The sequence below is a fragment of the Dama dama genome, chromosome 25 (assembly GCF_033118175.1).
Source record: "Dama dama isolate Ldn47 chromosome 25, ASM3311817v1, whole genome shotgun sequence".
Taxonomy (NCBI): domain Eukaryota; kingdom Metazoa; phylum Chordata; class Mammalia; order Artiodactyla; family Cervidae; genus Dama; species Dama dama.
Genome location: NC_083705.1, coordinates 21,090,746 through 21,104,025, shown reverse-complemented (window position 1 = coordinate 21,104,025; position 13,280 = coordinate 21,090,746). Strand labels below are relative to the sequence as shown.

The following is a 13,280-nucleotide window of genomic DNA, read 5'->3' as shown; positions in this document are numbered from 1 at the left end:
CCACTGTGTAAATCATTATCACTGCACCAATTTAGGCTTGAAGAAGAATTTTTTGAAGAATTCGTTTAAGGTACCTTCAGTTCAGTTCAGTTCAGTCGCTCAGTCGTGTCCAACTCTTTGCAACCCCGTGAATCGCAGCGCACCAGGCCTCCCAGTTTACAAGTCCCTGTAAAGGAGACTTATGCACTCACATGCACACGTGTACACACAACATTGCATCCTTAGTTTTTATTTAGTGTTGCATAATGTAAGATGCACCTGCATTTTTGCCCTAAAGTACTCTAGACAACAGTGAGCATTACGTATGTCATTGCCTTTTTATGAAAACCTCAGAAACAAATTGCTCTAAGCTCAGAACAAGGAAAGGGGGGTTAACTTGGTCTGATAAATTTGAATTATTTCTTTTGCTGAGTAGTGAGAGTTGGGTTTCTTACTGTGCTTCTGTCTTTGTTTTGGTTGCCAGGAATCTCAGTGCAAAGTATTTTTATTGTTTTGTTTTCACACCACTTTGCTAGCTTTTGTCTGCACTGGTATGTAGAAATAATAGAAAAATAATGGTAGGTGATACTTGCACAGACTCGGAGCAATGAGTCCCCCATCTCCAGTGTACAAAACAGGGAGATGAAGTTCACAATTCTTTGTTGCATTCACATTCCATTTCGAACCATCAGTTTCACAGCCACACTTTCACTCTATCTTTCCTGTTACCATCTTACATTGTTCTTTTCTTCCAGGGTGGATTACTTTTGATTTTCGATTATTGGTGTACCTATCGTCCCTTTTACTACTTAATAGATTTCCTTTTTCTGTACCCTCATAAAAATCCTCCTGCATTGCTAATCCTAAGTGTTCAGGAAATAGGGTCACCAGATAAAATACATGACATTAAGTTAAATTTTAATTTTAGAGAGACAAGGAATAATATTTTTAGCACAGAGGTGGCCGGTGTAACGTTTGGAGTGTGTATATTCAGATTTATTTGCATTTCAGTTTACTTGGGCATCCTATATTTTTCTAAAATCTGGTAACTCTATCAGTAACTACAGCAAGGGTCTGTCCTGAGGCTTTTATGAGAGATGTTGTCTCATAGGTACATGCATGGTAGAAGAGGCAAGAGGCTGAGGCCTTACACATGGACATTAGTACACTATCCTTTCTCATGTCCCACTTCCCTTCCTTTATTTGGAGACAGGTCACTTGCAGACAGGACCATCTTTGTAGCCAACCATAAGTGGATCTGATGTATCAGTGTGTGAAAGTCTGTGTGTATATGCCCACTGCCGATCTTTCAGCAGTCACACTGTTCTCTGTGAACTCAAACAGTAGGAAATTAAATGCATTTAATGAATGACTGGAAGGAAACAATCAGGCTCTCAGTCTTGAGAGATGACAGTTTGGAGGATGACTGGAACAACCAAATGGCTACCTGCCCCCAACCTGAGCCCCAGAGCACAGATTTCCTCATAAGCATGCATGACTGAATTCCCTAAAAAGGAATGTTAAACAGGCTAGTGATACTGTTACTTTAAGACATGAAGCACTGACCCTGGAATTCAGGGCTACGTAATGTCACCTGAACTTTCAGAAGAAGTCAGGGGCTAAATAATTGACTAGAAATAGAAAGGCTGAATTCCAACCCTACACTGGTCATTAATTTCCAAACAGTGCTTGAAGCATTCATGAGGCTAATCCTGGCTTAAATTTCTCTCTTCTTAAAAACAAGGGCAATGCTATGTTTTGCAAGGCACTAAGTGACTTGTTAGAATTTAATTTGGGGCGTAGGGCTATAGTTTGGATGACAGTGTTTCCTAAATCCTATTGCTTTTAAACCAGCTAGAACAGACATCAACTTTCCTAATAAGGGTTATAGAGTCTAGGGGTCCCCAACCTCCAGGATCTAATGCCTGATGATCTGAGGTGGAGCTAATGTGATAATAACAGAAATGAAGTACACAGTAAATATAATGCACTTGAATCATCTCGAAATCATCTCCCCCTACCTCACACCAGTCTATGGGAAAGTTGTCATCCTCGAGACCAGTCCCTGGTGCCAAAAAGTTTGGGGAAGATTGATTAGTCCTTGATTGATATCTCCCATCCCAGAAATAGGGCCTTTTAATAAACTGTCATTTGAAAGTGCTGGAGGAGATCTACTATGCAGTATTTGGAGGGAAATTTTACAGTTGTGTCTTAGATTTTCTGTTTATTCATTAACCAGTATCAACAAAGACTTTTTTAAGACAAGAATAGTATATTCTTTAGGAAGCATGCATAGACATTCAGGAGGAAGAATTTGAATTCTGTTTGGAACAAAAACCAGCATAAAACTAGAAACTGTTCCAAAGAAATATATTTGGAAATACACTGGTAAGTGAATTAGATTGAATATAAATGTTTCCTTGTAAAACTATAAAACTTGTTAGGAAATTTGGACTTGTCTGGAAGTTTTTGCTTAGATTGTCATATGGAGTTTATTTTGTCTCTGTGGCTGCCTTTGTTCTTTTTGTTTCTCTTGGAAAGCTCTCGATCCCCAATTCCTCCCTGGCCTCTCTCATAACTGTTTAGATATAGGGCAGTTGTCAGAATGTTTACCATCTCAGGATGCCAGTGACATTTGGGTGTGTCAATCAAAGCATCTTAGCATGCAAAGGAATGTTACTGAGTAGGATTCTTAATTTCTCCAAAAAGTAAGTTACTGAGTACAAATTGTTCTCATGGGTTCATCAGTTTGCTTTGGAAACAGACAGTATTTTGTGGTGGTGTCAGATCCTTTTGGAGAAGGGTTTTAGAAGAGAAAATCAAAGCCAGGAGAAGTGACATGATGTTTTTGTATCGTTTTAATGCTGCTGAGCCTTTTCACTATTGTTATGGTTACAAAACAAACAGCTGAACCCCATTTGAATATGTAAGGTAATGTTGTTCAGTTGCATCTGATTCTTTGCAACCCCATGGACTGCAGCACACCAGGCTTCCCTATCCTTCACCATCTCCTGGAGTTTGCCCAAACTCGCATCCATTGAATTAGTGATGCCATCCTTTATCGTCCCCTTCTCTTCCTGCCTTCTGTCTTTCCCAGCATCAGGGTCTTTTCCTATTTGAGGCAACAGGGATTTAAACAAAGATGGAAAAATCTGATCCTTGGGAGAAATATAAATGAGAGACAGAATGGAGAGTTAATATGCACAGACATAAGAATGTGATCCTGTAAAAACTTCAGTAGGTTCTGTGTACTAGGTGCAATGTGGGACTACAAAGACAGATGAGATACGGTTCCAGCTGACTGAGTTTCCAGTGCAGGAAAGCACACTGTGTACAGAAATAAATGGCACTCTATACACAGGCAGACCATAGAAGCAGGTGGTTGATGGGGGAAGGTAAGGCTAGAAGTGCCCTGGCTGTGGATTCAATGCCAACGATACCAAAATGGATAAAGCATCCTGGAGGGGACCCGAGCCAGCACGGAACACATAGTGTGTGTGTTCAACACCCACTGGGCACTTGATATGTGTTACCTACAAGCATCCCCACCTGAGGGCTGGGCATGGAAGCTCAGAGAGGGAAAGTCATTTATCAAGGGTTTCCAGCGAATAAATGGTGAAACCTGGGTGCAAATCCCTGCCTGACCGGTTTCCCACTCTGTGCTCTTGAGCTCACTTGGTGAATGAAATAAGAGCCAGATACGCCAAAGGGCCCTGAGCTGCAGAAAATCTGATCCAGTTTGAGGATGACACTGAGGAGGAGTGCCCTTTGCAGGAAGAGTTGTTTAGCAATGGAAAGTAGAGAGGGTAATAAGCCATTGTTTATTGTGGGCCTTCTGTTTGCCAGATGGTCTAACAGGCTCTCAATTTACATTCTATGTCCTCACAGTCACCCCAAGATGTTGGTCAGTCATGTCCATATTACAGAGCATTTATGGGAAATTGAGGCTTATGAAGTTAACAAGGTCATGCATCTACTGCATGGCAGTAATTAGGCTTTGAATTTTAGATTTTAGCTTTATGACTGGAGCCAAAGGCTAGTGGATTTGAATTCAGCCATTTCATTTCATGAGTTTAAAAATTAAAAGTACAGTTGACCCTCAAACAATGAAGTGGTTGAGGATGCCAACCTTCTGCAAAGTCAAAAATCCTCATGCAACTTAAAGCCAACCCTCTGTAACCATGGTTCCCTCCAGCCATGGTTCCATATCTGCAGATTGAACCCTTCAGAGTTTGGGCAGAACTATAATATTGATCATTGAAAAAAAATCCACAAGGAAGTGGAACTGTGCCATTCCAGCCTGTGTTGTTCAAGAATCAGCTGTCTTTCCAGGAACCAGAGCGGGCAGCCAACATGTTCGAATGGAGTGAAATTTTGGAAAGGGTTGGACTAGCTGGTTGAGAAGCCAGAGTATGATAGGGGAGAAGGAGATGGCTCTTATGAATGTGATTATTATTTTAAAAAGAGCAGGATGCTGGTCCTCCAGGGGGGGTTTAGAAAGGTGGAGAGAATGCAGAGGAGGGTGAGGAAGGAGAAAGACAAGGAGAGCACGGGGAGCTGACAAGTAGTTTTAACAGCTGCTCCACATATCCGCAAAATGACTCTGAGAAAAAATGGTTCTATTTATTTGCCGTTTCCTTCCATATATCTTCCCAACAGCATTCATCAATATCTGTCATTTCCCAGGGGGTTTAGACATGTCTAGCAATTCATTCTGCTGAATTATATTTCAATACGAGGATGGAGGGAGGCGAGATTGCAGATGTTCACTCTGACCCGTGCCTGGAGTCACTCAGACACCATGCCCTCCCGGCTCCTGGGTGCCCTCACTCACACCGACACTGCAGGCCATGCTGCTTGCTGTCAGATTCTTATTACCATGTTCTCATTAGGGTAGCTCTACTTAATACTTCCTCAAAAATCAATTTGAAGTTGTCATGTTAGCCTTTGGTCTGTACAGCTAGAGCTTACAGTCAAACCATTATGTATTTTTTGATAGGAGTTTTAAATCCAGACAACCACCCCGTGAAAGGTGCAAGCGGGAGTCGCTGGCAAGGGCTGGCTGTCACTGCAGGATGGGAGAATTTGCTAGGTGTTGGTCCATCAAGAGGCAGCAGTCAAGTACTAAAGACAAGAGGAACCCCGAAGTTTACTAAGCTCTTTTTTGTGTATTAACTCATATGATCCTAATATCTTCCCTTATTAGAATTTGGTAGTCTCAGGAGATGAGAAGAAATATTTCTCCTTTCAGAACAAGTTAAGGGAAAAGAAAAGAGGCCAAGTGTATTTCTCTTTAAATGTAGATCTGAATTGTTTCCATTTAAAAATAGACCCTGTGTTGGCATTTTTGCCCTTTTGTCATTCAACGGTGAGGGTAACAGGGTGTCTCTTTGTGACTGGGGGTGAAAAGACCACTGTACTGTTGAGTCATCTTGACACATTTTCCAAAGTTACTTTTGATTAAAAACTGCAGTCGGCAGTGGCAGCTTGAGTTGCTGCTGCATAGCCTTGTGGTTTGTCCAGGGGCTTTGATTTCTGTAGATGTGTATTGTTCTGGTATTTTTCTGCAGTCCCTGGCTCTCTCATGGTATGGAAATAGGCTTTAGAGACTCCTTGACATATTTGTCATGGACCTATTCAGTCTGGGCTTGCTGTATCAGTTAGCATCTGCTACTTGCTCTGCTTGCTACAAGCTTCCTTTTGAAGTGTCCCCCTAACTTTGTCGGGTTTCCCAGGTGGCGCTAGTGGTAAAGAACCTGCCTGCTGATGCAGGAGACATAAAGGACACAGGTTCTATCCCTGGGTCGGGAAGATCCCCTGGAGGAGGGCATGGCTAATCTACTCCAGTCTTCTTGCCTAGAGAATCCCATGGACAGAGGAGCCTGGCAGGCTACAGTCCATAGCATCCCAAAGAGTCAGACATGAGTGAAGCAACTTGGCGTGCATGCACCTTGTCACCTCATCAGGTCCATGTGGTTAGTAATGTTGCCTTGCCATTCTGAGTTTAATATAGAATGCTGCTGATAATATTCTAAGAAGTGAAATTGGGCATCTCTGGTGGGGTTGAGTCTTAGTAGCAAAACAGGAGTTGACTGCTGCATTGGGAGATTAATATGAAGCAGACCTTGATACCCCATTGGCATCATGGTGCTGTGACAACCAACCTTCCCAAAAGTGTGTGTTCTCTCTTCATTCAGCTTTCAGTTCCTGTTGATGGAGATCCCTGGCTAGTAGGCAGTGAGGTCTTCAAGGACTTGGGGTCATGCCTACGCTTTGGACTTTTCTTATGTGAATCAACACACACTTTTTTATTTTTTTAAAGGCTAGAATAGCAGCTCAATATAGGAGTCAGTGAACTTCATCCCTCCCTGGTCACAAGTCTGTTGGTTTCTCAAATTATATTTATTTATGCCATTAAGAAGAATGATTTAGCAGCATTGTCAATGCTGTCTAGGTATAGTTATTCTTTTGCAGTGGGGACAAGAAATTGGAAGTCAGTCACCCATGTGAGAGGGAAGATGAAAGAGACCGTGTCTCTATGTTGCAGCAGCCCAGCTGAAGATGAATAAAAGGAGCCTGTAATTGCCTGTGAGAACGGCAGTCACTATGATGCGGGAACCGATGTTTAGGGCTGAGCAATGGGGCATAAAAGAGGAATATCTTGATGATGATGATGGAGTGCACTGTAGGGCGATGGCTGCTGACTCACGGACTCTGTCCAGGTACTGTCAGTGTCTTAGCACGGTCTTTAAGCTCTCTCCATTTTGAAAGTTTGGAGAGGTCTTGAAAAACAGTATAATTTGTGAAAGCAGGTGCTGATGGAGTTCACTGTAGATACCTTCTTTTGGACAACACAAGGACTCCCTCATGTCTTCCTATATACGGTATGATAGCTTTAGCTAGACAAGGGAGGGTGTGTATGTGTATGAAAATATACATAACAAAATTTGTTATTTTAACCTTTCAGACTTTATAGTATATTAAGTATACAGTTCAGTGGCATTATTAAGTACTTTCGTATTGTTGTGCAACAATCACCACTATCCATCTCCAGAAGTTTTTCATCAAATTGAAACTCTGTACTCATTAAACAATATTGTCCCATTCCCCTCCGCTGCACCACCCACCCCCACCCCCCAGCCCTCTAGTAACCAGTGTTAAACTTTGTATCTCAATGAATTTGACTATTCCAGGGACCTCCAATAAGTGGAATCATATGATATGTTACAATACGTGTTCTTTTGTATCTGGCCTATTTTACTTAGCATGCCTTAAATTTCCTCTATGTTGTAGAATGTGTCAGTTTCTCTCCTTTCAAAGGCTAAGTCATAATCCATTGTTTGTATATGCCACATTTGGTTATCTATCCATCCATTCATCCATCCATAGACATTAGGGTTGTTTTCACCTTTGAGCTACTATGAATAATGCTGCTTTGAACATGGGCTACAAACATCTGTTTTGGGTCCTGGCTTTCACTTTTTGTGTGTATATACCCAAAAGTGGAATTAGCAAGGGCGGTTTCAGTAGGCAGCGGGAGGGTGAAGTGGTAGATGTGAACTTTCTGGGGGCTACTGTGGAGCTACAGTAGATGCTCAGGTCAGCAGCAGCCTGGTGACAGCCCCAGACGAAAGCTGACGGATGAGAGATGTGAGCCTGTGGCCCCATCTGCCTGCCCGTGGCACCAGCACAGGGCCAGCTCCCCACTGTTCTTTTGGTCCCAGCTCTTGCCTCTGTAATGCTCACCGCATCCTCCTTTCCTCCCTTCTGTGGCTCCCCTGCCCCTCACCAAAACCCTCGAGAGCAGCACCCGGGCCACCTGAGCTTCCCTTTCTTCCTGGTGGCTACCTTACAGGTTATAACCTTAGAGATTATCATCAAACTTTGCCAGCATTCTTATGTATAACTGAGCACCAGAAGCCATTTCTCAAGACTGCTTTGTTATATAGAGTTCCTAGGTCTATTTTCCCTTTCCTGTCCTATTTGTAGTCAAGAGAAGTAACCCAAAATGTAAGATCATGGCCTGACTGCTAAATCTGTATTGCATTTCAGGTGATACAGAACTTACTGGAAGCTTTTAAATCTAGGCAGGTACCATTATTCTCTGATGCCAAAGTAGGTCTCCAGAGGCTATATTTAATTCTTTATATAGACATTCTGCTGAATTTGTTGCTGACCTGATATTTTCCTACTTCAGAGGGATACTTCAAGCATACATCTTTGAAAGCATACATCTCATGTTTGAGGACATGTGTTTATGGAGGTCTTGCTTCTTGTTTTTTTTTGTTTTTTTTTTTTTTTGAAATTCAGGATGAAAACAAAGGAAAACTCATGCCAAGAAAAAGACCATATGTAACCTAGATGGAACCAAGGTACAATCTGAGTCTTAGTAATGTACTTATTTTTGTACATAACCTTAAAAGGTCGCAGATCTTTCTACTCTCTGTTGAGTAAAGACCCTGTGACCAAAACAGTGACAATAACCAGTATAAAAAGTCCATTCCAATAACCCACACCTCTGTGGTTGAAGCTTGACAAATTCTTGTTTCAGTCTGGCCAACAGATTTCAGCTTTAAAATGGACCTCTCTTTATTGCCTCTAAATTTCTAGTTATATCAGTAGACAGTACCTAATAAAGGTTTTAGTAAGCATATTGGAATTTTAGCAGTGTGTTTACAAAAAACACAAAGCTGATCAAAGTTCCAGTTGTAACAACAAGCTTGATGCAGCATTTAAACAGAGCAGCCAGATTGCTAGGCAAGCTCACCTCTCCTACAACAGAGTGGGAATGGTATTATCCATTAATTTCCACCCTGTGCAGCTGAATAATGCATTGACAGATGCTAATTTTCTTAAATCGTAGGCAGCAAATGATGCATGAATACAGCAGCAACACACTTTTCAGAGGCTCTTGGTAGTCATCAGAAAGAAAATTTGTATAAAGTTTGATGTAATCACTACCAACTATGGCACAATGTTGATGCCTTCTAATGACTGCCTTAAATCCATCTGTTGTCCTCTTTTCCCTATTAACACTAATGGGGGTCCAGGCAGGAATAAAATATCCCATGAGTTGTGCTATCAGACCCTCCAATTTGTAACATTCATATGATTCCTAGAATGAGACTAGGAATAACAACATCTAAAATCTAACCTATGACAGGATAATAAACATTATGTAAATGCTTCCTAATTTAATTATTTGTTCCAGTGGCTTAACAAAATTTTATTTCTTGCTCACCTTGCCATCCCTCATGTGTTGCATAGCTCTTTGTGTTTATTTTTTTAAGTTTATATTTATTGAACGTTCATTATATGATGTATTTTCTTTTTTGATTTTAGCACCACCCTGTAAGTTTACCCCTGTTTTACAGCTGAGGAACCTGAGGCTTGGAGAAGGTCATGAATAAGTGATGGAATTAGTCTGGGGGGGTCAGAATGGGCAGTCAGCATTTTTGTATGTAAAAGACTATCATCTTGCCATAAAATATGAATTTTCACATTTAATATGGTATGTGCATGCATGCTCAGTTGTGACCTACTCTTTGCGACCCCATGGGTTGAAGCCCACCAAGATCCTCTGTCCCTGGAATTTTTCAGGAAAGAATACTGGAGTGGGTTGCCATTTCCTCCTGTAGAGGATCTTCCTGACCCAGGGATCAAACCTGCGTCTCCTGTGTCTCCTGCGTTGGCAGGTGGATTCTTCACCACTGTACCACCTGGGAAGCCCATTTAATATGTTAATATATTTCAATTTATTTCAATAGTTAATATATTTCAATATATTAATACATATTTCAATTGTTATTATATATCAATAGTTATTAACCAGTGGGTGCCTGTGAAGTGCATGCCTAAGGAAAGATATGGGGTTTCTTTTATAAGGAACACACCTGCTGGGGAGAAACTGGGCACAATGTCCCTTCTGCTGCAGGGTCACCAGGCACACAGGCCACAGTCCTCACGAATCTGGGAGGGATGAAGCTGGAGGCCCCACACATGCGGCCTGTAGAGGAAAATCTATGGATTGGTTACTGTCTTTTCATTGTCTTCATGTGTTTTTTGGGAAAGAAGTGCCCACTTGTTCTTTCATCATTCAACAAATATTTAATGAGTACCTGCTAATGACCAATTACTGTGCTACAGCAAAATATCAAACAGGGTCTCTATTTCTACTGAGCTTCATTACTATATGAATATTCATGCCCATCCTAACATGAAGGTGTATATCTTATGTGTTGATAACTTGTCTAATCTGTGTACTGAAGAAGTAATACAATGTGAGTTGGTTTAGCTGTTTGACTTTTAAAGACATACACATATATATGCGAGTTTAAGGCTGATGTAGATTGCTCAGTGAGCCTACAATGACATTAATGGCCTGCTTTATGCAAATGGGTACCATCATCTGTCCTGTGGACACAGCTGGATGAGCACCAGTAGCTTCAGAGACAGAGAAGCTGGGAGAAAAGGGCACCAGCCCCATTTCACCTTGAAAGGCTCCCAACTCCTCCTTCTGTTGGTCGTGATCTTCGTAGACACTTTTCTAGTGCATTCCTATCTCACTTTCCATATTAGATGTTTAAAAAGTACATTTCTCAATGCACATGTTTATTTCTACAATGCTGAGGATGCTTTGTATGTGTGTGTTTATATATATATATTCTCAACTCCTCAACATAGTAACAAGACCCTTCGTCTTGCCCTACAAATTGTGGAGATGAAGAGACTTACCTGGGTTTATGTGGTGACTTCGGGTCTAAACTTAAAACTGGATCTCCCGACTTGAAACAATCTGCTTCCGGCTGCTGTACAATATAATTGTAATGTACGGCTGAAATGGTATATAAGGATTTCTACAGAAGCACTGCCTTTCTGCCCACTTCTCATACTGCCTTCTTTTTATCCCCGACAGGCAGGTATCTCCTTCCAAACCCGGCTGCGGGGCAAGCCTGGGCAACCTCTGCGGAGACGTCCAACCTCGTGCGCATGCGCAGCCAGGCCCTGGGCCAGTCGGCGCCCTCGCTCACCGCCAGCCTGGTGAGTGTCCCCGGGCTCTGTCTGCGGTTGGATAGGTTTGCTCCGTCTCACCACCAACGTAGGGACGTCTAAATTTATTGAGTTTATTGTTCTAGATATGAACTTAAACCTATATTTAATATTAAGCACAGATTTAACACTGAAATTTTTGATTTCCGGCGTGCTGGTTTTTACCAGATCCTCCCCCTCAACCTAAGTTGGAATATTTTGTAAACTTAACTCTGTCTGAACTTTTCCCTTGAAAGAAATGAAAATGGTTCTAAGCTTTTTTTTAAAAAAAAAAAACTTATTTGAAAATAATTTCAAACTTACAGGAAAGTTGCGAGAATAAGACAAATACAGTGCCAGCCGATCCTTTGCCTGGGTTTAAGTATTAACTCTTGCCTATTTGCTCTACTGTTTGTTTTCTCTCCCCGTGAATATGTATACACACTCACATAAAATGTTTTGAACTCTTTGAGAGTAGGTTATATATATATCATGGCCTCTTGTTATCACAGGTAACTTCATTAAATTTATGCATGAAAGAAGTCTTTCATCTGCTCTGCCATCTGTATTTCATTTTTATCAATTGTCCCTATACAGTATTTTCCCTTCTTCAGTAGAGGATCCAGTCTGCGGTCATGTATTGTACTGAATTATCCTTTAATCTGGAAACTTTGCCCAGTGTTTGTTTGCCTTTTATGACACTGACAGTTTTAAGACTATGTGACATCCCCACCCCATTTCTTAAAGGAATATTCCTCATATTACAATGTCTGGTGTGTCTGATGTTTCCTTACAGTGAGCTTTGGGTTATGCATTCCGGCCCAGAATGTGACATTGGTGATGTTGTATCCTTTCAGGTCATGCCATGGGCAGGTGATGGTATGTCCATCTGCCCATCATTATGATGTTAGTTTTTTTCACCCAGACAAGGCATTGGCCAGTTTCTCCACGTAGTTAGAACTTTTCTCTTACAGTCAATAAGCCTTTGGCAGGGGGACACTTTGAGGCCATCCAAGCATGTTTCTTCTCATCAAAACTTTCCTTTGGATTCCATATTCATTGGTGATTCTTGCCTGGATCCTTCTCTTCTAGAATCATTGAAAATGGTTATTATTTTCAGCTCCAGCACATTCTCTACACCTACAGGTTGGCACATGGCATAAATATTTATGCATTTGTTAGCAGCATGGGCTCCTACACTCCTTTAAAAAAAAAAGTAATATAGACTTTTATTTTTAACCATGATGCTTACTAGAATTTTGTTTTCCAGTGGGACCATTACTTTTCAACTTTAACCTTTGGCACAGCCTAGAGGTCTTTACAGGTTGCTTTTGCATTAGTGCTGGGGTTTTATGGTATAGGAATAGATTTTGAAATATCTTTTACTGATGGTGATGCAAATGATATGTCAGTGCCTTATAATTTTATACATTGATAATAAATTATGTGAGATATTTGGAAATCATTCAGTAATGTAGAGAGATCTGATTTAGGTCTAACCTCTAATCCTGCTTTTGTCGTTAGGTAGCTATATACATTTAAGCATGTTGCTTAGTTTCTTAGATTTTATTAGCTCATTGGCAAACTGCAAGACGAAACAACCTATTAAACAGTCTCTGGAATTCAGCATTGAAATTCACTGTTTCTAGTTTCAGAATCACAAAGATTCAGAACATAGTGGAGAATTATCCCTGAAAAGTTTCTTTGAGGATATTTTATGACTTCAAAATTGACTATGATCTTTAAATCAAAATGTATCTTCTCAGGAAAATTTGGGGACTTATTTTTAAATAAAGTTCAGTTAAATGATACATTTTAGCATTTTCCCCATCCCATCCCCAAGTTCAAAGTTACTTTTCCTTCTTGAGAAATTTTATTAAAAGCTTATTTTACTGTAAGCCTTTACTTTTTAAGGAAAGAAGAAAATTCCTCACAATCAGTGATTTTATTTTTTTTTAAACAGAAGTGCTTTGGGGGCCACTACAATATTATTCTTACATGTAAATAGATATGTATGTTTATTGCCAAGTAAATCATCCTAATTAAAACAACACTGCCACAAAGTAATGTGTCTAATACTGGTAGTTATGTACTCAGAATAGAAACTGATTGATTCATTGATAAAACACATGTCAGGTGACCTAAGATATTTGGAAATAAGATACAAAACCAAGGAGAATAGCATTCTTATCAGAGAGTCCCTTATCAGCTTATTTACCCTGCAAGTATTTATAGGGTTTAGGAGCAAGACTAGAGAAAACGCTAAAATACCA

The 13,280-nt window shown here is 40.6% G+C and overlaps 1 protein-coding gene across 1 annotated transcript in view; it reads left to right on the top strand.

Moving 5' to 3' along the window:
- Positions 1 to 13,280, top strand: part of LOC133046470 (microtubule-associated serine/threonine-protein kinase 4-like) — a 225,849-nt gene that overhangs the window by 187,091 nt on the left and 25,478 nt on the right. Inside the window, exon 3 of the mRNA XM_061129302.1 lies at positions 10,895 to 11,077. Within this exon, the coding sequence (XP_060985285.1) occupies positions 10,895 to 11,077 (183 nt within the window). The remainder of the gene's footprint in view (positions 1 to 10,894; positions 11,078 to 13,280) is intronic.